We start from the raw sequence: 23,032 nt of genomic DNA, 5'->3' as shown, positions 1-23,032 counted from the left end.
AACTCGTCAGTCTATTCTTGTTCTGAGAAATGAAGGCTACTCCATGCGAGAAATTGCCAAGAAACTGAAGATCTCGTACAACGCTGTGTACTACTCGCTTTACAGAACAGCGCAAACTGGCTCTAACCAGAATAGAAAGAGTGGGAGGCCCTGGTGCACAACTGAGCAAGAGGACAAGTACATTAGTGCCTAGTTTGAGAAAGATGCCTCACAACTCCTCAACTGGCAGCTTCATTAAATAATACCCGCAGAACACCAATCTCCACGTCAACAGTGAAGAGGCGACTCCGGGATGCTAGCCTTCTAGGCAGAGTTCCTCTGTCCACTGTCTGTTCTTTTGCCCATCTTAATCTTTTCTTTTTATTGGCCAATCTGAGATGCAGCTTTTTCTTTGTAGCTCTGCCTAGTAGGCCAGCATCCCGGAGTCTCCTCTTCATGGTTGATGTTGAGACTGGTATTTCCAGATAAAATAGTAATTTACAACATTAACAATGTCCACTGCATTTATGATCAATTTGATGTTTAACTGGAAAAAATTGTGCCTTTCTTTAAAAAATAAGGGCATTTCTAAGTGACCACACACTTTTGAACGGTGGTGTATTTGGAAAGCTGACAGCTTGAGAGGATCTGCAAAGAAGAATGGGAGAAACTCCCAAAATACTGTTGTGCTAAGCTTGTAGCATCATACCCAAGAAAACTCAATTGCTGTAATCGCTGCCAAAGGTGCTTCAACAAAGTACTGAGTAAAGGATCTGAATACTTATGTGAATGTAATATTTCCAGTTTTTGTTTTTAAATATTTAATTAGCAAAACTTTCTTCACTTGTTTTTTCTTTTTCATTATGGGGCATTGTGTGTAGATTGAGTTTAAAATGCATATTTTTTAAACTAAATTTTAGAATAAGGCTGTGGAAAAATGTCAAGGTGTCTGAATACTTTCCAAAGGCACTGTATGTGCCTGTTGAATGTATTTATTTGCAAAAATCACTTGCATATGCTTGTTAGCATGGTATTGGTCCACTGTCATTCTGTTGACTGAATGCTGACGTCTGCTCGGGGTCTAAATATGGTACTTCAGTTTGAGTAGTCCGTCTACCTTGCGTCAATCAAAATTCTCTCCACTACATTCCCCCTACATGTTAAAATCAGTCATTGTAATGACCATTAATCTGTAAATTGCTTGTCCAATCAACTGAGAATTTAGTGCATAAAATAACATTCTTTCCAGTGCTCTACAGGCTTGTGTTGTCTCTACCCCTCAGAATGACAGACCCGGCTGTGAAGAGGGTAGTCAGTGAGATCGTCCGCTCTCCAGAAGACAAGCGGGTCTACAGGGGCCTGGAGTTTAACAATGGCCTGAGGGCCGTGCTCATCAGTGATCCCACCACAGACAAGTCCTCAGCAGGGCTGGACGTCAACATAGGTACAGTATTCACCCACTCCACTTATCTAGGCCGGAGGCAGCCTCCATGACCTATTCTCAATACAGAGACCTCTCATTATTTTCCTATAGGTGTCTCCACCCATCTCCTCATCCTGTAGCTTCTTTATCTGTATCTTTTATTTCTTTGTTTCAAATTCACATTCTCTGCTATTCCTGTAAATTATGCTGCCACTTCTCTTTTTCGCTCCCTAGTTTATCTCCCATGGGACTACATTGAAGAGGATCCTTTATCATACTCTTTCATCTGCTTCTGTTTTTTATCCCTTATTGTTTCAGGGTTTGAACCACCTCTCCAATGTTATGGCTGGCAGAGTCTAAACATAATTCACTTTGTTTTACTTTAAGTGCAGGCGAGTGCGAAGCAACGTGTAGATTAACTGTGTTCGACTCTTATGTGTGCCAGGTTCTTTGTCAGACCCAGGGAACATATCAGGCATTGCCCACTTCTGCGAACACATGCTGTTTTTGGGCACAGAGAAGTACCCCAAGGAGAATGAGTACAGCCAGTTTCTCAGTGAGCATGCTGGCAGCTCCAATGCTTTCACTAGCGGCGAGCACACCAACTACTACTTTGACGTATCCCACGAACACCTGGAGGGTGCATTGGACAGGTGAGTGAACCAACAGGGTCATGTTCAATAAGGCACATGGTGTAACTTTTTTTGCAAAACAATCGTTTCTTATTGGAGGAGTTCAGGTAGCCCCTCCCCTTTTCAGTTTATTTTCTTCCGTTTGGTGCTTTTTGAATATGACCCAGGTTATGTCGTGGTAGAAATTCTCCCATTTTACTTGACGGCTTTGGGTGTGCCACTGTGATTCGATTAGGCGTGTGAAAACCATCTGGACACCAATGCAGATCAATATTTTAACTATTATCAAACACTCATGAACAAAAAAGTCAACCTTCATACCGTTTTGGGGCTCCCGAGTGGCGCAGCGGTCTAAGGCACTGCATCTCAGTGCTAAAGGTGTCACTACAGACACCCTGGTTCGATTCCAGGCTGTATCACAACCGGGCCGTGATTGGGGGTCCCATAGGGCGGCGCACAATTGGCCCAGTGTTCGGGTATGGCAGTTATTGTAAATAATAATTTGTTCTTAACTGACTTGTCTAGTTAAATAGAGTTCCAATCGAAGGAGGGTGGTTGATAATGGGTGTATAGGGCTACCTGATTAGTAATTACAGGTGTATAGGCCAGGGCCACTTGAATATAGAGCTTGCTTATGACATGTCAGATTTCTGTATCTTCCAGCTATGTTGAGTCTGTAGCTGCCTAGCTGCAGAGGGCATTTACTTTGGCCAATTCACTTAATTGCGGTCGTTTTCTTTTGCATGGCAGTTGCTCGTCCTTAGGGCCATTCAAATAGCTTTGCATACAGGTCTGTGAAATGTCACTGCTGTCTATTGAGTCTGCTGACGAACAGCCTAAAGTTGAGAAAAGTACACCTCTGAATTCAGAACGTGGACTTTTCCACATGTTACTGCAGTTATTAACCACTGGCCTGGAAAAATAAATAGCACACACCCCTAACCCACCATTTGCTTAATCCTCACTGATGTTCTTGTAGGCCTTCACCAGGACACTCAAGTTAATTTTAAAACAAATCATCCAACAGCCCTTTAAAAAAAAAAAAAAATCTAGGTAGCCTAATCTGCAGTTTTTGCTTATGTATGTTAACTTGTTAAATGAATGTCTTGTCCTTTGTGTCTAGGTTTGCTCAGTTCTTCTTGTGCCCGTTGTTTGACGAGAGCTGTAAGGACCGTGAGGTGAATGCTGTGGACTCTGAGCACGAGAAAAACCTGATGAATGATGCCTGGAGGCTGTTCCAGCTGGAGAAGGCCACTGGCAACCCCAACCACCCATTCAGCAAATTTGGGACCGGTAAAAACCCCATGCCACCTCGCGTACTATATACGAATTCAACATAGCCCAGCATGTATCCACAGTCATGTTCATTAGGCACCAAACAGAACGGGGCTCTACAGTGCAACCATTTTACTCGCATATGAGCTTAATATTTTGCTGTGCGACCTGGAATTTTAATTTGGCAGCACCAGTATGCCCAGAAAAATGCATGATTCTAGCTTTATTACCAAAATATTTTTCATTGTGCTCCTAAATTTCTTTGTGTGCGCATATATTTTTTGACTTGGGCATGTACCTACTCATTGTAAAAAAAAGAGAAAAAAAAGGGCAGCGTAGAGCCCTGCGGAAGACAATGGACTGGAACTGCCAGGACTTCAGTTTCCTTTTCTGTTGCAAAACATTTTGCTACAGTGTGCCGTTATGAACATCGCGTATAAAACCCCTAAATCCTTCTCAGCCTTTTGTTTTGGAATGTGCTGACTCATCCTCTCCTCCTTAATTGTGTTCTCTTACGATTGGACTCCCAGCCCAGGAGAGCCAGCTGGTGGCAGCGTTTAGTTATATAAGCTTTCTTTTTGTCTAATAATAGAAACAGGATCAGCTCAGCCGGAACACTTATTAATGAACGAGTGTTGGAGACATCCTTGACAAAAACATAACATTCTTAGAAATGCTTAGAGGGACACTTAACTACACATTAATATTCAGATGTGGACATTATGGGGCTGGAGATAATTAATAATTAGCTTATAAAGTAAATAGTTCAACACAACTTTCCAGATGTTCTAAATGTGGTGTGTGTCTGTTATTTGTTTTAGAGGGAAATGCCCAGCAGCTAGCCTGCCACAGAGAAAGGGCTAGGTTTAGTCTCTGGTTGTGTAACGTAAACTCTCTCACACTTGTAGATCGCCTTGGTCCGTACAATTGTCCTTATTTTAGCGCCCAAAAAACGTAATACTTCCAGATCAACTGTAATGTCAATACCATTGTAAAGCACAACCAAATCCATGCCGAGACATCCACGCTGCCCGTTTCCCTATGATTCAAGAATGCAATGAGCTCCGTCTGATCTTTTTAAAAATGGCGGGTGGGGAAGCAAAACTAATGCGTGGTAGTGAGAAGGAGGGATGTCGTCGTGGGAAAACAACTGATTTTTTTCCACTCAATCTATCCAACTTATCACCTTATCGCCTCTAAAATGTAAATAAAACACTATAAAGAGTTTATATAATGTGTCATTACATACCTATTTGAAGGTTTGTGTCGAATTTGAATTGGGTTTTTAGGGTGGTGCTAAAGTGATCTTCAGAAGTAAACGGTGGCTTTGAGAGTCATGATTGCTTGCAGTGATGACGCAGAAAATGACTAGGTATCCCTCTTATCCCCGTCACTGTCCATTTCTTGTTTTTAAACAATGAGAGAAGTAACACCTGGTGGAGAGAGATTGTAAGACAGAAATTGTTGCTTTATGCGTGCTGTACGTTACGGCATGTCACGATGTAACGGAGGGTCAGTTTTTTTCAACTTGTCTCCAGTACTAGAGAGCCGTTACCATGTCGATCAACGGTTGAATAGAAACGTAGTTCACACCCCAGATTTTGAAGTCAACAGTTGCTACAGTCCCATTAGTTTTATTTGCAGCCTCGTTTGAATGTCGCGGTTGCGCACATTTGTACGGAATGGGGTGAGTTTGAGTTAGGCCAATTAGCAAAGCGCTAGCCCATAGAGGACAAAAGTGGTCAGTCTGTCACTGGTGGCCTTACTCGGAATTGTAATCACATCACTGTGGGGATTAATTTTGTTCACACATTGGTTTTCTTGGAACAAGCTTGTTGCCCTTTTTATAACTGGATGTATTCTCCCTCCCACTGTGTACTGTTTCATGAAGTCTTTGATGGTGACTATTTTGGATCTGTGACAGGGAGTTGTTTTTCCTTCAACGCAACATATGATACAGATTATATTTGTTTGTCCAATAAGGTCAAGCACTCGCTGCACTGTATATTACGAGAACATTCCTTGCTGATGTACATTTTGTTGACTAGCTGGTTAAGTATTATATCTGGTTGATTTTTCAGGTAACAAGTTGACTCTGGAGACTAGGCCATCAAAGGATGGGATCGACATCCGCCAGGAGCTCCTGAAATTCCACTCAACCTACTACTCCTCCAACCTCATGGGACTGTGTGTGCTGGGGAGAGGTGAGTGTCGTACGTGCCAACGTCCACATCTGTAAGAGAGCGTTGCTGCTTGGATCAGTGATCTTAAGACTGGTTAAGAGGCAGATGAAATAACCTGTCAGCTGTGCAGATCTAAGATCAAGTAGGAAGTGCTTTTTCTAAACACTTCTGCAACAATCTGGAACTGAGCCCACATAACACTCAAGCCAAGGCCTGCAGTCACCTGTTTGCAGCCCCCCCCCCCCCCATCTCCTAGACTGGAATAGTCTTTTACAGTTGCAGTTATTTCCTAGGGATGTAACGATTCACGAGTACACACTGGCCAAACCGATCCAAATGTAGCATGCAGTAAATCGATTAAAACGTTAGGATTCGCCAGTTAACTTTATTGTTGCTCAAATTACATTCTTTCTACCTCCTGAAATGACCTTTTTTATATTATGTGACAACCGCGTCCTCTCATTCAGTGTCGAACTAAGCATGTAATTATGTTGAAAGTAATTGATCTACAAGTTATTTTGTATGCCTAACAACCCCAGGCACGCTGACAAACGAGGGGTAGGCCCATTCCTGATCTGGCACATCTGCATTGTCACCTTCAGGATTCAAATGTTTGTTAATTGGCTTGCGCCATAGCTGCGGGAAGATGTTTAGGGGTGCTGGGAATTCTGGTCGGGGGGGGGGGGCATTTCTCCCCGCACTGCAAATGGCTGTAATCAGTCTACTAATACAGGAGTAGTAAAGGCCCAGTGCACTAATTTTGTGAGAATTTTTTTATTCTTCCCCCCCCAGAGTTGCTGCAGAAGGCTATTGGTCCGCTAAATCAGGCATGGCCGGCCCGCTCATTAGGCAGTATTAGGTGGTGGCAGTATTATGGTGGCAGATTGAAGAAGGAAGCTAATCTGACCAATACAGCACTCCCAACAACACATCAAACCTCACATAATTCTGCCCAAAAACAATAAAAAAATTATCTCAACCAGTGGCATATGGGCCTTTTAGGTGAGTGCTGATGCCGCCCTGTGATAAGCAGTGCAGGGAAGCAAAATATTTTGCTGGTCCATTTCCAGCGCACCTCTCCAATGTTCCATCCAAAAAAATGATCTAACATAAATAATGTAGCAGATATAGTATGCTATATGGTAGAAAGGGTATGTGACCATTTCTGTAGCCTACAGGTTGGATATAAAATGTATGACAATGTAATGAGACGGGCACTTTTTACATCATGCAAGTTGCTCCAATTAAATAGCCTAACTAAAATGGTGCCCAATCAAATAAAAATGATGCTGACATGTTAACACACATCCTAAAAAGGAAGATGGATAATCAGGCTACTCACTACTGCTGTCCAGGAGTTTCACCTTGTGGGCTAAATTGACATGATCAGTGGTTTCAAGTTTGTATCCATCAATTGTTGATGAGCTGATCATAGCAAAAAAAGAAAAAAAATGTATGCATTTTCCTCTGTTTAAACACATTGCAAATAGGCTCAGGATAACTCCTGATAAAGTTTTGTAGCTGATATTGAGCTTAAATAGCCAAATTGATTAGTCACATGAATCAGGACTAATAAAGCCAATGCCTGTTTTATAATTGGATGGGCCTAACACATGGATACATTTGGTCTGGCCCAGCATTGATTTCAATGTTCTCGGACATACAGTACCAGTCAAAAGTTTGCGCACACCTACTCATTCAAGGGTTTTTTTCTTTATTTTTACTTTTTTCTACATTGTAGAATAATACTGAAGACATCACAACTGAAATAACACATATGGAATCATGTAGTGACCAAAAAAGTGTTAAACAAATCAAAATATATTTGAGATTCTTCAAAGTAGCTACCCTTTGCCTTTGACAGCTTTGCACACTCCCCCAAAACATAGCAAAACGACATCTAGGTGTCATCTAAAATAACCCTAATTTATAGGACAGTTCTTATTTGATTAATGGTGGTCAGACCATCAATGTGAAGCTAGCCACAATAGTGGACTTTGCGGTTAGCTTTCAAAATTAAAAGTATGGTATAATTCTACTATTTGTATTAATTTGCATCACTGTCAATTACAGACTTTTATTTTGAAGGCAAGCAGCAAATCATTGTAGCTATTGTGCCTAATCCTTATTGTGGCTTGCTTCACAACACATAACCCGGTCTGGTCAAGCCTCACGAGCCAGATGAAGCTAACTGGCTGCTTATAATGTTAGCTTTGGGCAACAGGGTTAAGTAGCTGGCTAGCTATTTATTTTCATGAACTGAAGTTCAATTTAAGTAGGCGAACAAGTGGCAACCTAACTAATACTTACTCACAAGGATTCCTAAATCATTGCTAAGAATAATGAAAATGACTGCAGTGTTTATTGGTCATTGTTTTCAGGCTGCTTGTATTGGTGCTAGCTAGGTACCAAGCTAAAGCTAGCTACCCCAGAAGTTGCGGTTGAACAAATGATGCTTTATTACCAATGCGGTATTGTAAACGCATCATTCGTGGCCGGTGTTTGCTTTTTTGCAGACTTTTTTGTACAGCTTTGACATTGCTAATGTATCTTTTTTGACACGCAAAGACCCAAACGGCATTCCATAGTATGTATGTCGTGAAGCTAATAGCAGTGACGCTATGACTATGTAACTCCGGTAGGGCAACATCTGAAAAATAGCACACTTGGTAGTGTGTACTGGTGCTTGTCTAGTCGGTGAAGGCCAACATCACCCACGACAAAGAACGGTTGATTGTCAAGGGCAGTGAATTCCATTATCTTCGCTTTTAATGGATTTCGCCTTTGAGTTGTCTCGCCGAAATGATCTTACTCTTTCAAATGACTGCTTGACTTGTGGGCTAGGTTAGGAATGCTGTGTTGCATGTGTAGCGCAAACTTTTACGTGTCGGCATTGAGTAATATAGGTATGCGCGGTATGCACGGTAGCTTTGACATCGGTTTTTAACATTGCCGTTAAACTAGACAGTGGGCCGATACCGATGTTGGCATTTTCAGCTAATATCGGCCGATTCCGATATGTTCACCGATTTATATGTTGTGCACCCCCAGACCATCACATTGCCTCCACCATGCTTGACAGTTGGCGTCAAGCACTCCTCCAGCATCTTATTTTTTTCTGGCTCACAAATGATGTTTTTTGTGATCCGGACAACTCAAACTTGGATTTTTCTGTCCATAACACTTTATTCCAATCTTCCTCTGTCCAGTGTGTGTGTTCTTTTGCCAATCTTAATATTTTATTTTTAATGGCCAGTCTGAGATATGGCGCTTTCTTTGCAACTCTGCCTAGAAGGCCAGCATCCCGGAGTCGGCCTCTTCAATGTTGATGTTGAGACTGGTGTTTTGCCGGTACTATTTAATGAAGCTGCCAGTTGAGGACTGTTTCTGTTTCTCAAACTAGACACTAATGTACTTGTCCTCTTGCTCAGTTGTGCACTGCGGTGTCCCACTCTTTCTATTCTGGTTAGACAGTTTGCGCTGGTCTGTGAAGGGAGAATTACACAGCGTTTTATGAGATCTTCAGTTTCTTGGCAATTTCTTGCATGCAATAGCCGTAATTTCTCAGAACAAGAATAGACTGACGAGTTTCAGAAGAAAGTTCTTTGTTTCTGGCCATTTTGAGCCTGTAATCGAACCCACAAATGCTGATGCTCCAGATACTCAACTAGTCAAAAGAAGGATAGTTTTATTGCTTATTTAATTAGAACAGTTTTCAGCTGTGCTAACATAATTGCAAAAGGGTTCTCTAATGATCAATTAGCCTTTTAAAATGATAAACTTTGATTAGCTACCACAACATGCCATTGGATCACAGGAGTGATGGTTGCTGATAATGGGCCTCTGTACACCCATGTAGATATTCCATAAAAAATCTGCAATTTCCAGCTACAAAGTAATTTACAACATTAACAATGTGAATTCTTATGTAAATTGTTATTTTCAATAAATTGGTAAAATGTTAACATGTTTTCACTTTGTCATTATGGGGTATTGTGTGTAGATGAGGAGAAAAAAGTAAATCAACATTTTCAGGCTGTAACAACAATATGTGGACTAAGGGTTATGAATACTTTTGCCTGTCTGGTCCAGTGACGGTGGGTTTGTGCCCATAGGCGACGTTGTTGCCGGTGATGTCTGGTGAGGACCTGCCTTACAACAGGCCTACAAGCCCTCAGTCTAGCCTCTCTCAGCCTATTGTGGACAGTCTGAGCACTGATGGAGGGATTGTGCGTTCCTGGTGTAACTCGGGTAGTTGTTGTTGCCATCCTGTACCTGTCCCGCATGTGTGATGTTCGGGTGTACCGATCCTGTGCAGGTGGTGTTGCACTTGTTCTGCAACTGCGAGGACGATCATCTGTCTGTCCTGTCTCCCTGTCTTGCTGTCTTAGGCGTCTCACAGTACGGACATAGCAATTTATTGCCCTGGCCACATCTGCAGTCCTCGTGCCTCCTTGCAACATGCCTAAGGCACGTTCACACAGATGAGCAAGGGACCCTGGGCATCTTTCTTTTGGTGTTTTTCAGAGTCAGTAGAAAGACCTCTTTAGTGTCCTAAGTTTTCATAACTGTGACCTTAATTGCCTAGCGTCTGAACGACTGTTCCACAGGTGCATGTTCATTAATTGTTTATGGTTCATTGAATAAGCAGGGAAACAGTGTTTAAACCCTTTACAATCAAGATCTGTGAAGTTATTTGGATTTTTACGAATTATCTTTTGAAAGAAAGGGTTGTGAAAAAGGGATGTTTCTTTTTTGCTGAGTTTAGGTACGTATCGAATCGTCTTGAAAGGGAAAGATGCACATTTTCTATTTCTCCTCAAATACTCCCCACCTGCCCCAGTAAATGATTCCTCAATAACCCTGGTGTTCAACTTTCCACAGATGAGCCATGATCCAATAAGCAACTGGGGATACAGTTGGCTGTGTCACTGCTGTGTTCATTGCCAGTTTAAATTTAACATTTTCTGACACCATGTCCTCTACAGTGAAATGAAATAAGCTGCAATTGGCAGCCAGGTTTATGATGGTATGACCTCATAATTAATGGCTTTCACAACAACACAGACTGTCTGGTTTGTAGCACATTTTGCTAAGCAATATTGACCTCCCCTGTTGCTGTACATTATTCAAAAATAACTTGTAGGATGATAACAGTCCATCCTCATCTACATGTAATTACATGCTAAATTACAACTACAGTAAAGGAAGCGTATCAAGAATGTTATAGCGAACACGTTTGTGCTTTTAAGTGTTTTGCAATTTGAATGGTTTGAGTTTGAACCCAGGAAGATTGTGTATTTTAATAAATTAAACATCTGTCCCCCTTTTCTCATTTATAGAGTCATTAGATGAGCTCACCACCATGGTGGTCAAGTTGTTTGGAGAGGTGGAGAACAAGAATGTACCTATCCCAGAGTTCCCTGAGCACCCCTTCCAGGAGGAGCACCTCAAGGTGAGCTCCTTAGTTTGTGCGCACACACACACTCCAGAGTTTCCGTTAGCCGGCTTTTGGCCATAAAATACATCAAATGTAAAGCCGGTAAATAAAACTGTTGCTGTCCAAAATGACCTGGAGAATTTGTTTTATTAATTGATGGATGTACCAATCGATGTGTATACGTTTGACCATCATGCTTATCGGGCTATAGGTTCATTTGCATAAGTTTGTGGAATTAAATTGGCCTGTATATTTGCGTTAGTCATTTCTTTTTTTCAACAGCGTAGCGCCGATTTTGAGCGGGATTTCTCCAATTCCTCAATTGGTTGCTGCTGCAGTAAAACAGGCTTTGATAAGCCCGTTCAGTGCGTAACAATCTTTAATGCAATCACGTGTTAACAGTTTCGGTTCATGATTAAAAAGAGATTTTTATTTCTCAACTGGTAAAATTGAAGCACTTCACCCACTACTTTAGGAGCTTTTGATTCTAAACATTCAAAAAACATTTTTTAAAGGAGCTAATCATTGATTCCTCTGGTGAATACTTTTGAATGATTTTGTTTATTTCTGTTTAGACTGGAGTAATTGTATAGTTTTGGCAAAGTTACTTCCCTATTGGAACCACCGTTATGGTTTTCATAACTTTCTTTCGTTGTCCAGAAGGCAAAGGGACAATCCTAGTCATATTAGCAATCAAATCCAATTTTTTTGTGATCTTTAGTTTTCCCCCTCTTTCGAACAGAGATTTTCATCTCTGTCATATATGGAACTGCTTTCAGGTGCGCTGTTTAGAATGGTGTTTTCCAGCAAATATTTGGTTTTGTTGGCTGCTTCATTACATGAGTGGCATGTTCTGTTAGGCAGCATTACCATAATCTAAATGTGATTTCTGTCATTCTGAGCACGGTGGGTGGACACCCCAAATGCATAAGGGTCTGGTAAATTTCTTAAGTGCCTGTAAATCTTCCCGGTCACGTTGTCCGGCACCTCATTGTCCTAACGGAAACCCTGACACACACACACCCACACACACTTTAAACTACCTATGCTACTTTGCATACAGTGCATTCGGGAACGTGTTCAGACCCCTAGACTTTCTCCACATTTTGTTACGCTACAGCCTTATTCTAAAATCGATTTAAATTGTTCTTCCCCCCTCATCAATCTACACACAACATCCCATAATGACAGTGAAAACAGGTTTGTAGAAATATTTGCAAATGTATTACAAATAGAAGTCAGATACCTTATTTACGTAAGTATTCAGACCCTTTGCTATGAGACTCAAAATTTATCTCCGGTGCATCCTGTTTCCATTGATCATCCTTGATTTTATTATTTGTTTTGCAATCATTTCTAAACTTTTTTTGCTTTGTCATTATGGGTAATTGTGTGCAGGTTGATGAGTGGGGAGAAAACAATCCATTTTGAGATTAAGACTAATTTAATAAAGTGGAAAGATTCAAAGGCTCCGAATGCAACCGAGTTGTATAACTGAGATCCTATTCATAGTCTCAATTCAAATGTCTCCTTCCTAAATCCCCCCCCCACAGCAATTCTACAAAGTGGTGCCTATCAAGGACATCAGGAACTTGTATGTGACGTTCCCCATCCCAGACCTGCAGAAGTACTACAAGTCCAACCCAGGCCACTACCTGGGCCACCTGATAGGCCACGAGGGCCCAGGGAGCCTGCTGTCTGAGCTGAAATCCAAAGGTAGGCCAGAGGGCTGTGATTGAATCTTGGTTTTAAGATTTAGGGCTTGATGGAATGGTAGAAATATTTGTACAACATTGTGAGTTTAATAAATTACGAGTTTATACTGACAATACATTCTGTGTATGTGTAGAATTGTTTATATTTGAATTGACAGCGGTGGCTATGCCCTTTATTCTTGTGCAGGCTGGGTGAACACACTGGTCGGCGGCCAGAAAGAGGGAGGGAAAGGCTTCATGTTCTTCATCATCAATGTGGACCTGACAGAGGAGGGACTCCGTAAGCATTAGGATCTCGGGGATTGTTTAGTTTTGTCTATTTTGTTCATGTGTGTGTATGTGCCCACACCCTCAAGTCAGAAAGGTGTTTGTCTGTGTGTGGTGGTTTCTGTTTCAACCCTGTGAGCTGAAGTGTCATTTTGTTTCTGTAGTGCACGTGGATGACATCATCTTCCACATGTTCCAGTACGTCCAGAAGCTGCGCACTGAGGGGCCTCAGGAGTGGGTCTTCCAGGAGTGCAAGGTGAATACTGCACTGTAGTACCACTCACTTCTAATCTGTCTGAGCTCAGTCCACTCACTATACAGATTCATTCAGAAAGTATTCAGACCCCTTTTACACATTTTGGTATGTTAGTCTTATTCTAAACTCTATGAATTTGTTTTTTCCCCCTTATCAATCTACACACTACCGCATAATGACAAAGCAAAAACAGCTCTGGCTGGGCCACTCAAGGACATTCAGAGACCGAAGCCACTTCTGTGTTGTCTTAGCTGTGTGCTTAGGGTTGTTCTGTTGGAAGGTGAACCTTTGCCCCAGTCTGAGGTCCTGAGCGTTCTGGAGCAGGTTTTCATCAAGGATCTCTTTGTACTTTGCTCCTTTCATCTTTCCCTCGATCCTGACTAGTCTCCCAGTCCCTGCATCTGAAAAACATACCCACAGCATGATGCTGCCACCACCATGCTTCACCATAGGGGTGGTGCCAGGTTTTCTCCAGATGTGATGCTTGGCTTTAAGGCCAAAGAGTTCAATATAGGTTTTATCAGAGTAGAGAATCTTGTTTCTCATGGTCTGAGAGTCCTTTAGGTGCCTTTTGGCAAATTCCAAGTGGGCTGTCATGTGCCTTTTACTGAGTGGCTTCTGTCTGGCCACTCTACCATAAAGGCCTGATTGGTGGAGTGCTGCAGAGATGGTTGTCCGTCTGGAAGTTTCTCTCATCTCCACAGAGGAACTTTGGAGCTCTGTCAGTGACCATTGGTTTCTTGTTCACCTCCCTAAGGCCCTTCTCCCCCGATTGTTCAGTTTGGCCAAGCAGCCAGCTTTTGGTCGTTCCAAACTTCTTCCAGTTAAGAATAATGGAGGCCACTGTGTTCTCGGGACCTTCAATGTTGCAGAAATGTTTTGGTACCCTTCCTCAGATCTGTGCCTTGACACAATCCTGTCTCTGAGCTCTAAAGACAATTCCTTTGACCTCATGGCTTGGTTTTTGCTCTGACATGCATTGTCAACTGTGGGACCTTATATAGACAGGTGTGTGCCTTTCCAAATCATGCCCAATCAATTGAATTTACCACAGGTGGACTCCCAAGTTGTAGAAACATCTCCAGGATGTTCAATGGAAACAGGATGCACCTGAGCTCAGTTTAGTCTCATAGCAAAGGGTCTGAATACTTATGTAAATAAGGTATTTCGGTTTCTATTTTAATACGTTTGCAAACATTTCTAAATTGTTCTTGCTTTGTCATTATGGGGTTTTGTGTGTAGATTGAGGAGATAATCTAATCAATTTTAGAATAAGGCTGTAACGTAAAATAGAATTTGGGAAAAATCAAGGGGTCGGAATACTTTCCAAATGCACTGAAGCTGTCTTAGAAGCCAGAGTATGTGTTGTCAGAAAACAATCCGTCATTAACATTTTATGTATAGCCCTTTTTACAAACAAAATAAAATCAGAACCACGACTGAGAAACTTACTCAAACAGGCCTTTTGTCATCCTCTTAGTTAAACTTCTGTAACAGTACACATGGATGAATTGTCTTGTGTTGCTCAATTCTCCATTGTATGTAATAGTACTGTATTGTTATGCGATTGACCTATGACTTGTCTCTCTTCTCCTCCACAGGACTTGAACACAGTGGCCTTCAGGTTCAAAGACAAGGAGCGGCCCCGTGGCTACACCTCCAAAGTGGCTGGATTACTTCACGTAGGTGGCGCTCTCTATTTTCTTAAGGTCGTCTCCACAATGATGCACTGCACTTCCGTGGCTCCGTTTGATGACTATGTTGTCATCAGAGTGCCTTGTCTGCCAGTCTCTTATTTTGTGTATAAAGACTTAATAGATTCAGCCCAATCTAAATTAAACTGACATTCCTGCTATTGTCAAAATATTATGGTATTAAGGCAGTCGGACCGGGGTAGGATGTCCAGTGTATTTTTGTCTGTTGGGATTCATTATTGTGTGCATCTTTTTTTGTGTGAAATGAACACCAGTTCTGTATTCCTGTGCTCCAGTAAAGTGTTCCCCTGTATGTGTTAGTCAAAGGCCTCCCCATTGTTAGCGCCTAGACCGTTTTGTTTGTCCTCTGTTTTGCAGTACTACCCTCTGGAGGAGATCCTAGCAGCAGAGTACCTGCTGGAAGACTTCAGGCCAGACCTGATAGACATGGTCCTGGACAAGCTGAGGCCAGAATATGTCAGGTCAGTTGCAACTCTTCACTGGGTCACTAACCCTGTTTACTCTGCTCTCCTATACCATTTTCACACTCTTATACCCATCCGGATGAACCATACTGCTAGCTTGGAGATGTGTATATATATATATTATTTATTTATTTAAAAAAAAAAATGTCATTCCAGCATGGTTTCAGCAACTGTTGGATGCAAAATCAGACCCGCGCAGTAAAGATTGGCTCAGCTACGTCAGTTTTGCTCAGTAGTGTGACATGGGTACATGATAATACACTTACGACGCCTCTGTTTTGAAGAGCCTTTTATATGGTAACCCGGTGTTTGAGCAGATGTTGCAGTCCATGGTTACAAACAATCAGATAAGATGACATTGTTTAAAAAAATGTTATTTAACTAGGCAAGTCGGTTAATAACATTCTTATTTACAATGACGGCCTACCAAAAGGCCTCCTGCAGGGACGAGGGCCTGGGATTAAAAATAAATACAATCACAACAAGCAAGATAACACTACATAAAGAGAAACCTAAGACGACAACATAGCAAGGAAACAACACATGACAGCACAACATGGTGACAATACAACATGGTAGCACCACAAAACATGGTACTAACATTATTGGGCACAGACAAGAGCACAAAAGGCAAGAAGAAAGAGACAACAATACATCACACAAAGCAGCCACAACTTTCAGTAAGAGTGTCCATGATTGAGTCTTTGAATGAAGAGATTGAGATAAAAACTGGTTAGTTTTATCAAGTGTTTGTTGCAGCTCGTCCCAGTCGCAAGCTGCAGCGAACTGAAAAGAGGAGCAACCCAGGGATGTGTTTGCTTTGAGGCCCTCTAACAGAATGTGACTGGCAGTACGGGTGTTGTATGTGGAGGATGAGGGCTGCAGTAGATATCTCAGATGGGGGGGTGGTGTGTGTGAGGCCTAAGAGGGTTTTATAAATAAGCATCAACAAGTGGGTCTTGCTGATGCTGAACATCAACTGAGTAGACTTGAATAACAACCAACCAAGGTCATACATGTTGTTACACAATCATTAGGCTAGTAGTGGAGCCATTAAGTCATGTCATTTAACCATAAAATCATGTACGGTAAATCTAAATGCGATCTTACATTTCTCATTACACACTCTGTTTACAGTCATTTTCATGGCAGATTTACCTCAACATTCATCTAAACTTTCCACTGTTGAATTAACTGCCAGAGAACTTTCAGGAACGGTTTTAACTTAAACACTGGGGGAGTTCAATAACACATTCTGCAGTTTTACTACCACCACAATCGCTGCTTCTCCACTTCAGTCACTACTAATACTAAAGTCCCTACTTCTACTATGATTACTTCTTCTGATACTGCTAGAATCAATGCGACCATTTCTACAGTCACCACCACCACTACTGCTATTGCAGTAAAAACTACTACAACTTCTTCCGCTACCATTTCAAATGCTTTTATACAGTTGAAGCAACCACACATTTTCTTTGGGAAATGTAACTTTTCTAGTTATCACATTGGCTGGCTATCTGCACCACTTATCTGTTTTAATCACATTGACCCTACAAATTGTAATTAACTGGAGCCTCCCGAACCTCCTATACCCAGTGTTATTATACAGTTGAGTCGTAAGGGCAGCTAAGTATCTTAGCGCCAGCTGTCAGGGAAAATGAATTGTGTATAACTCTTAACCGGTCTGACGTGGGGTTTATAAATGCCGATAATAATGAAACCCGTTTCTGTTTGTCCTCCCATCTGCAGAGTCGCAGTTGTCTCAAAGTCGTTCGAAGGGCAGACGGACAAGACGGAGGAATGGTACGGGACTCACTACAAACAGGAGCCCATAGCTGATGAGATCCTCAAGGTGAGACACATTCAAACTCGACAGCTTTTCCATATACTCATCATCCTGTGGGTGATGCTAAAGGCCTTTCCTTGATTTCACACGTCCTCTCCTCATCATGCGTTGTCGGAGATCAGATGTACCTCCCTTCAGACCTTCTCCTTCGGTGCAGGAAAGGAAATGGGGGCACAATGAAATAAGGCCAGATCTAAGATCTACCCTACTGGGCATCTTTGTAAATCGCCCATTGGCAATGCTTGAAGGAATCTTCAATCCATCCACTTGCTGTCACACATTCCAACATAATCTAAGGTTTATCATACCATGAGTAAGAAAACAAATGGCTTATGGGTAACGTGCTGTTGATCCACAGTCAACATCCCAGTGGTGAATGATGTTTAAAGCCACAGATGTTTGCTCATGAGTTTGCTGACTTTTATTCTATTTAGTGTAAAAGCAGCTTTAGGATGGAAATGTAAGATGTTTTGGAAAAATCAATTTGCAGGCAGACTGACACTAGCACTGTGAATGTTCTCAATTCACCTTTCTGAAACAATTCCCAGGGCCACAAACTCCCCTGACCTTATGAGGTTCCAAAAGCAGAAAAAGCTTTTGTGGAAGGCTTTAATACTCCCAAAGCCAACGCTGTACATTTCATGACCTTTTAGTGGTGTCTTTCTCCTAAAGGTTTCCACACAACTATCTAACCACAGCCAACCCAACAGTCTATGGATGTTTTTTTAAAGAATCTGCCTGGTGTGTTTTAGGATTGAGCAGTATCCAGATTTTCACACCTTTTTATACTATCCTTGTGCCATAACAGGGTATATGGCGTTAACGTCATAGGTCACAAGGTGGTGCTTTTTGTTTTCAAACTCAAAAAAATCCCAAATAATGTCTACCAGAATGCTAACAAAGTACTAGAGAATTCCCATAGCGGATGCTAGCTAAATGCTAATGACCACAAGCGAACCACACTGAACAAAAATATAAACGTAACAAGTAAAGTGTTGGTCCCATGTATCATGAGCTGAAATAAAGGTCCCAGAAATGTTCCATACGCACAAAAAGCTAATTTCTCTCAATTTTGTGCACAAATTTGTTTACATCCCTATTAGTGAGTATTTTTCCTTTGCCAAGAAAATCCATCCACCTGACAAGAGTGACATATCATAGAGCTGATTGAACAGCATGATCATTACAAAGGTGCACCTTGTGCTGGGAACAACAAGGCCCCTCTAAAATGTGCAGTTTTGTCACACAATGCCACAAGATGTCTCAAGTTTTGAGGGAGTGTGCACTTGGCATGCTGACTGCAGGAATGTCCACCAGAGCTGTTGCCAGAGAATTTGATGTTCACTTCTCTACCATAAGCCGCCTCCAACATAATTTTAGAGAATTTGGCAGCACTTCTAACCGGCCTCAACCGCAGACCACATTTAACCACGCAAGCCCAGGACCTCCACATCTGGCTTTTTCACCGGTGGGATCATCTGAGAACAGCCACCCAGACAGCTGATGAAACGGAGGAGTATTACTGTCTGTGGGGAAAAACTAATCCGGATTGACTGGGCCTGGCTCTACAGTGGCTGGGGGTGCAGCCTTGGGTGTGCCTAGGAGGGCAGAAGCCCACTCACTTGGGAGCTAGACCCACCCATGGCTGCGCCCCTGCCCAGTGGTGAAATTCATAGATTAGGGCCTAATTTATTTCAGTTGACTGATATCTATCTATAGTTAGTAAAATTGTTGCATTTATATTTTTTTCAGTATATTTACAAAGACCGACAATCCAGCTCAAAGTTGTACAATGCTATCGGAAAGTATTCAGACCCCTTGACTTTTTCCCACATTTTGTTAGGTTACAGCCTTATCCTAAAATGGATAAGAAAAAATAAATAAAGTCCTCAATCTACACACAAAGCGAAAACATGTTTTAAGACATTGCGGAATTATAAAAAAAAAAATCTGAAATACATTATTTACATACGCCTGGAGAGGTCTGAAAATAGCTGTGCAGCAACGTTCCCTATCCACTGACAGTGCTTGAGAGTATTTGCATAGAAGAATGGGATAAACTCTCCAAATGCAGGTGTGCCAAGCTTGTAGCGTCATACCCAAGAAGACTCGAGGCTGTGAACTTTCTGAATGCACTGCATTTCAAAAGTCTACTCCGTTTTGCTGCACGCACAAAGCAAATATTAGACAGCAGGGATATTGAACCAGGACGGGGAGTTGTAAGGCTCAACAGCAGAAACAAGTTAGCCACTTTGCTAAATTGAACAATTCATTTAGACCAGGTGTTTATTTGCTGAAATGTGTGCTGTTGCCTGACTATTTAAAAGGAACAGGCAACTATTTGAGACTGCGTTTTAATTGAAATTGGACTATTTCAAAATACCTGCGTATACACGGTATACTGTCAAAGCCTCGTGTGTAATCCCTTTGGTCATCACTGGACATAGTTGGCCCTGTGTCATGTAGAATCTGTCATGGGCAGTTGGTCTGGAGAAGAACTACCCATTGCATCATCTATAGTTCATTGGCTGTAGTTGGATAGGTGTGCAGAAGCCTTTAGTCACCTATCAATAAACTCCATACCTAACCCTTGACTGAGCAAGGAGGACTCGCTAACTCGTCTGTGTGTTTCAGAAATGGGGAAACGCCGACTTCAATGGCAAGTTCAAGCTACCCATGAAGAACGAGTTCATTCCTACCAACTTTGATATCTACCCTCTGGAGAAAGACTCTCCCTCCGCCCCAACTCTAATCAAGGTAAGCCTCGCTCTGGATAAGAGTATCTGCTAAATTACTAAAATGTAAAATGGCGGGATGTTGCACTATCAAAGTGTTGTCACTTCATTCGCCAAGAAGCCGACAGACCTGAACACGTCGCTGCATGTTTCAAGTGTCTGACTCTGTTCATATGCTTTCATATGGTAATGTGGAAATGGTGACTGAAGTTAGATGTTCCGAATTTAGTCAACAACTGTCGTTGTTACGGTGTTCAGATCGGAGGATGTGTGTGGTGGTAACTACTGCTGACCGATTTGGAGTCTCTTGTGGAACAACTCTTTTGAGCTAAGCTTCGGTATTTAATTTTGGGCTGCTGTTCACCCCAATAAAGTACAAAGGCAGTAGTAGAGGTTTGATCAATCTCTTTTCAAAGCAATTATATGATATCAGACTGCCCAACTTTTTTCAAGCCTTTTCTTATCAATGGCACCTGCTGCTAATGCTCATCTTACCATGTTATTTTTTTTCTAGGACACTGCTATGAGCAAGGTGTGGTTCAAGCAGGATGACAAGTTTTTCCTACCAAAGGCATGCCTGAACTTTGAGTTCTTCAGGTTGGTAGACAAACCACATCCATTGAAGTGTATGAGATGTGATATGTAATGTGATTAAACTTTTGTCTTGTTTTCCTCATACAACCTATTGTAGTTATAGTACTCAAATACTGCAGTTTGAATTCATATTACAAGGAACCCCATGGAACCCCGCTTGTCCTGCCGATCCCTAATTTTGAATGAAGGCAACACTAACTGTTTTTCAAGGAGAGCAAATTGGAGGGAGAATTCTAACTGTGGCGTTGTAGCTACTGTCATTCACCACTGCCATTTTCTCTACAGCCCGTTTGCGTATGTGGACCCCATACATTGTAACATGGCCTATTTGTACCTGGAGCTCCTCAAAGACTCCCTCAACGAGTATGCATATGCAGCCGAGCTTGCAGGCTTGAACTATGACCTCCAAAATACCATCTATGGGATGTATGTAAGTATTATAATTTCCCATCGCCCTCACGTTGCCGCGACCCCAAACCCACCCGTTCCTCCCTCAACCTGGGCCTTTGTGTCAGCCCTGGCTGCAACATCCTCTTCATCTTTTCTTTCTCCCTCTCTCAAAATCACCTCGTTGGAAACGCTAGAGTTGTCGGTTTCCCCGTTCGTACTGGCACTGTTTTGGATTTGAACGTAAATTGTCAGTTGGTGAAGTAGTTCCCTGTCAGAAAGAGGAACAGTATTTTTCTATCAAAACTCTTATACAAAGGAATGGGAAATGGACACCTCAAGATGCGTCCACACTAGAAGTAGTGGCCTTTAGCGACAAAGTACTCCGTCCCTCCTTGGTGGACAGAAAGGCCGGTCACGAGGCTGCATATACATACTCTTCTTTATCAGTTTCCTCACCCTTGCTCTCTGTCCTTTTTTGACAACCTCATCCCACCTCCCCCACCCAACACTCATGTCTTCTTTTTGTTTGTCTTTTTATTTTTTTTGTTAGTCGCTACCTATACTCAGACCCCCTGCACTGCAACATGACCTACCTGTTTCTCAGGTTATTGAAGGATGATTTAAAAGAGTATACATATGCAGCCCGCCTTGCCGGGCTGGTCTATGGCATAGCTTCAGGGATGAATGCCATCCTCGTAAGTACAGCGTCCGTCTGTCCGCCCCCCTAATGGCTAGGGGGACGAGGGAGGGCGCCAGCTTGAAGCTTTGAGTGTGCAGGACTGGCTTTACCGTTCCCCTCTATCTACGTCCTCTTTTTGTGTGTGTGTTTGTATGTTAGTCTGTCTGTGTAGGAAGATGGGGAGGTACTAGAGCCTCCCTTCCTATTAGTGGTGGGAAGTTCAACTCTTTTTACTGACTCTGGTCTTTTCAACTCATTCAGTGAAAAGAACAACTCTTTATAATTTTATTCATTTGATTCAGTAATGCCCTGAGCATGCAGTTCCCCCTACTTGTTCACCATAGGGGGCTTCTTGGAGCTTTCATTGGTGACTGGGACGTTTATACAAGTGTACTTCTAAGAATGTACATTTTGTTGATTACTAGTAGGCATACAAATACAATTACTTCTTATCTTTTTGAAAAGGTCTATTTGTGACCGCAACCGGACTAGATTGTCAACCACTCTTGGCGGAATGCAACTGCTTGACTACCGCGAGAGAGCAGCACAATATCGTTCACGAACTGCAGCCGCCCTCCGAAGGAGTTTGTTGAGCTGATGCAGACTGTGTATGTTTTGGTTCTACAAAGCTGTGTCCATTGATAAACTAACAACTAAAATGAACGAGTCTTGAGTCAGTAAAAAGTTGTTCAAAAATAAATAATATTTTGTCGACTGCACATCACTACTTCCTATGTCCTGTCTATGTGCCCACTTGTGGTTTCACTGCAAGGATAGCCACATCTAGTCCTCAAGGCATGCCGTTTAACTGATATGAAGTTGAATATTAACTTTCCATTCATCAAATACGTCTCTGGCAACATGGACTAAATTCAACTGACACGAGTTCATATTTGAATCCAGAACTTGTCAGCAGACTGCCGGTCTTGAAAGACACATGTTTGGCTTTGTTGATTTCACCGAATCACTCCCAAAACACACCACAACTAATACACCCAGATAGAACTTCATACATTCTTTCACATCTCGTTTATTTTATTTTAATGCATTGTTAGCAGCCAGTTTGAAACTCATTTGCTGTCAATATCAGCCAGATAGTAGAACAGTGTCTCCTTCACAAGTCATAAAGGAATAAAGGCAAACATTACTTATCCTCTGACAAATGTATAGGTACTGTGAAATTCTGCTGACTCATGATTCCAAAAGCAAGTTACAGACTGGAGCTGGCATTGTACGCATAGATAATAGCATTCGCATTTATTTTTTAAATTTGCCCTCAACACTATTTTCAGTGGTTAGTATTGGAATGAGGTTTTGGTATGTGTCTGTGATATTGTGAATCAAGATGCCCAATGTGCTTGTCTTTTCACTGCTCATCTGTAGCTTTGGTTTGTGGTGCTTTTGGTTTCCCTCTTTAACTTAAGCAACTGACTAAT

The 23,032-nt window shown here is 41.9% G+C and overlaps 1 protein-coding gene across 5 annotated transcripts in view; it reads left to right on the top strand.

Moving 5' to 3' along the window:
• LOC115113359 (insulin-degrading enzyme-like) overlaps window positions 1-23,032 on the top strand; it is a 55,743-nt gene that overhangs the window by 18,325 nt on the left and 14,386 nt on the right. For 3 of the 5 annotated variants that reach the window (XM_065012867.1, XM_029640909.2, XM_029640907.2), the window contains 14 exons: window positions 1,263-1,423; window positions 1,848-2,055; window positions 3,158-3,327; window positions 5,391-5,513; window positions 10,835-10,947; window positions 12,486-12,648; window positions 12,835-12,927; window positions 13,079-13,170; window positions 14,772-14,852; window positions 15,243-15,346; window positions 17,102-17,204; window positions 19,833-19,955; window positions 20,448-20,530; window positions 20,813-20,957. In XM_065012867.1, the coding sequence (XP_064868939.1) occupies window positions 1,264-1,423; window positions 1,848-2,055; window positions 3,158-3,327; window positions 5,391-5,513; window positions 10,835-10,947; window positions 12,486-12,648; window positions 12,835-12,927; window positions 13,079-13,170; window positions 14,772-14,852; window positions 15,243-15,346; window positions 17,102-17,204; window positions 19,833-19,955; window positions 20,448-20,530; window positions 20,813-20,957 (1,761 nt within the window). In that variant the 5' untranslated portion in view covers window position 1,263. Of the gene's footprint in view, window positions 1-1,228; window positions 1,424-1,847; window positions 2,056-3,157; window positions 3,328-5,390; window positions 5,514-10,834; window positions 10,948-12,485; window positions 12,649-12,834; window positions 12,928-13,078; window positions 13,171-14,771; window positions 14,853-15,242; window positions 15,347-17,101; window positions 17,205-19,832; window positions 19,956-20,447; window positions 20,531-20,812; window positions 20,958-21,467; window positions 21,613-23,032 lie in introns of all 5 variants that reach the window. The other 2 variants (XM_029640908.2, XM_029640910.2) reach the window with 2 other exon arrangements.

This window comes from Oncorhynchus nerka, linkage group LG28 (genome assembly GCF_034236695.1).
Source record: "Oncorhynchus nerka isolate Pitt River linkage group LG28, Oner_Uvic_2.0, whole genome shotgun sequence".
Classification (NCBI taxonomy): domain Eukaryota; kingdom Metazoa; phylum Chordata; class Actinopteri; order Salmoniformes; family Salmonidae; genus Oncorhynchus; species Oncorhynchus nerka.
This window is presented reverse-complemented; position numbering and strand designations above follow the sequence as displayed.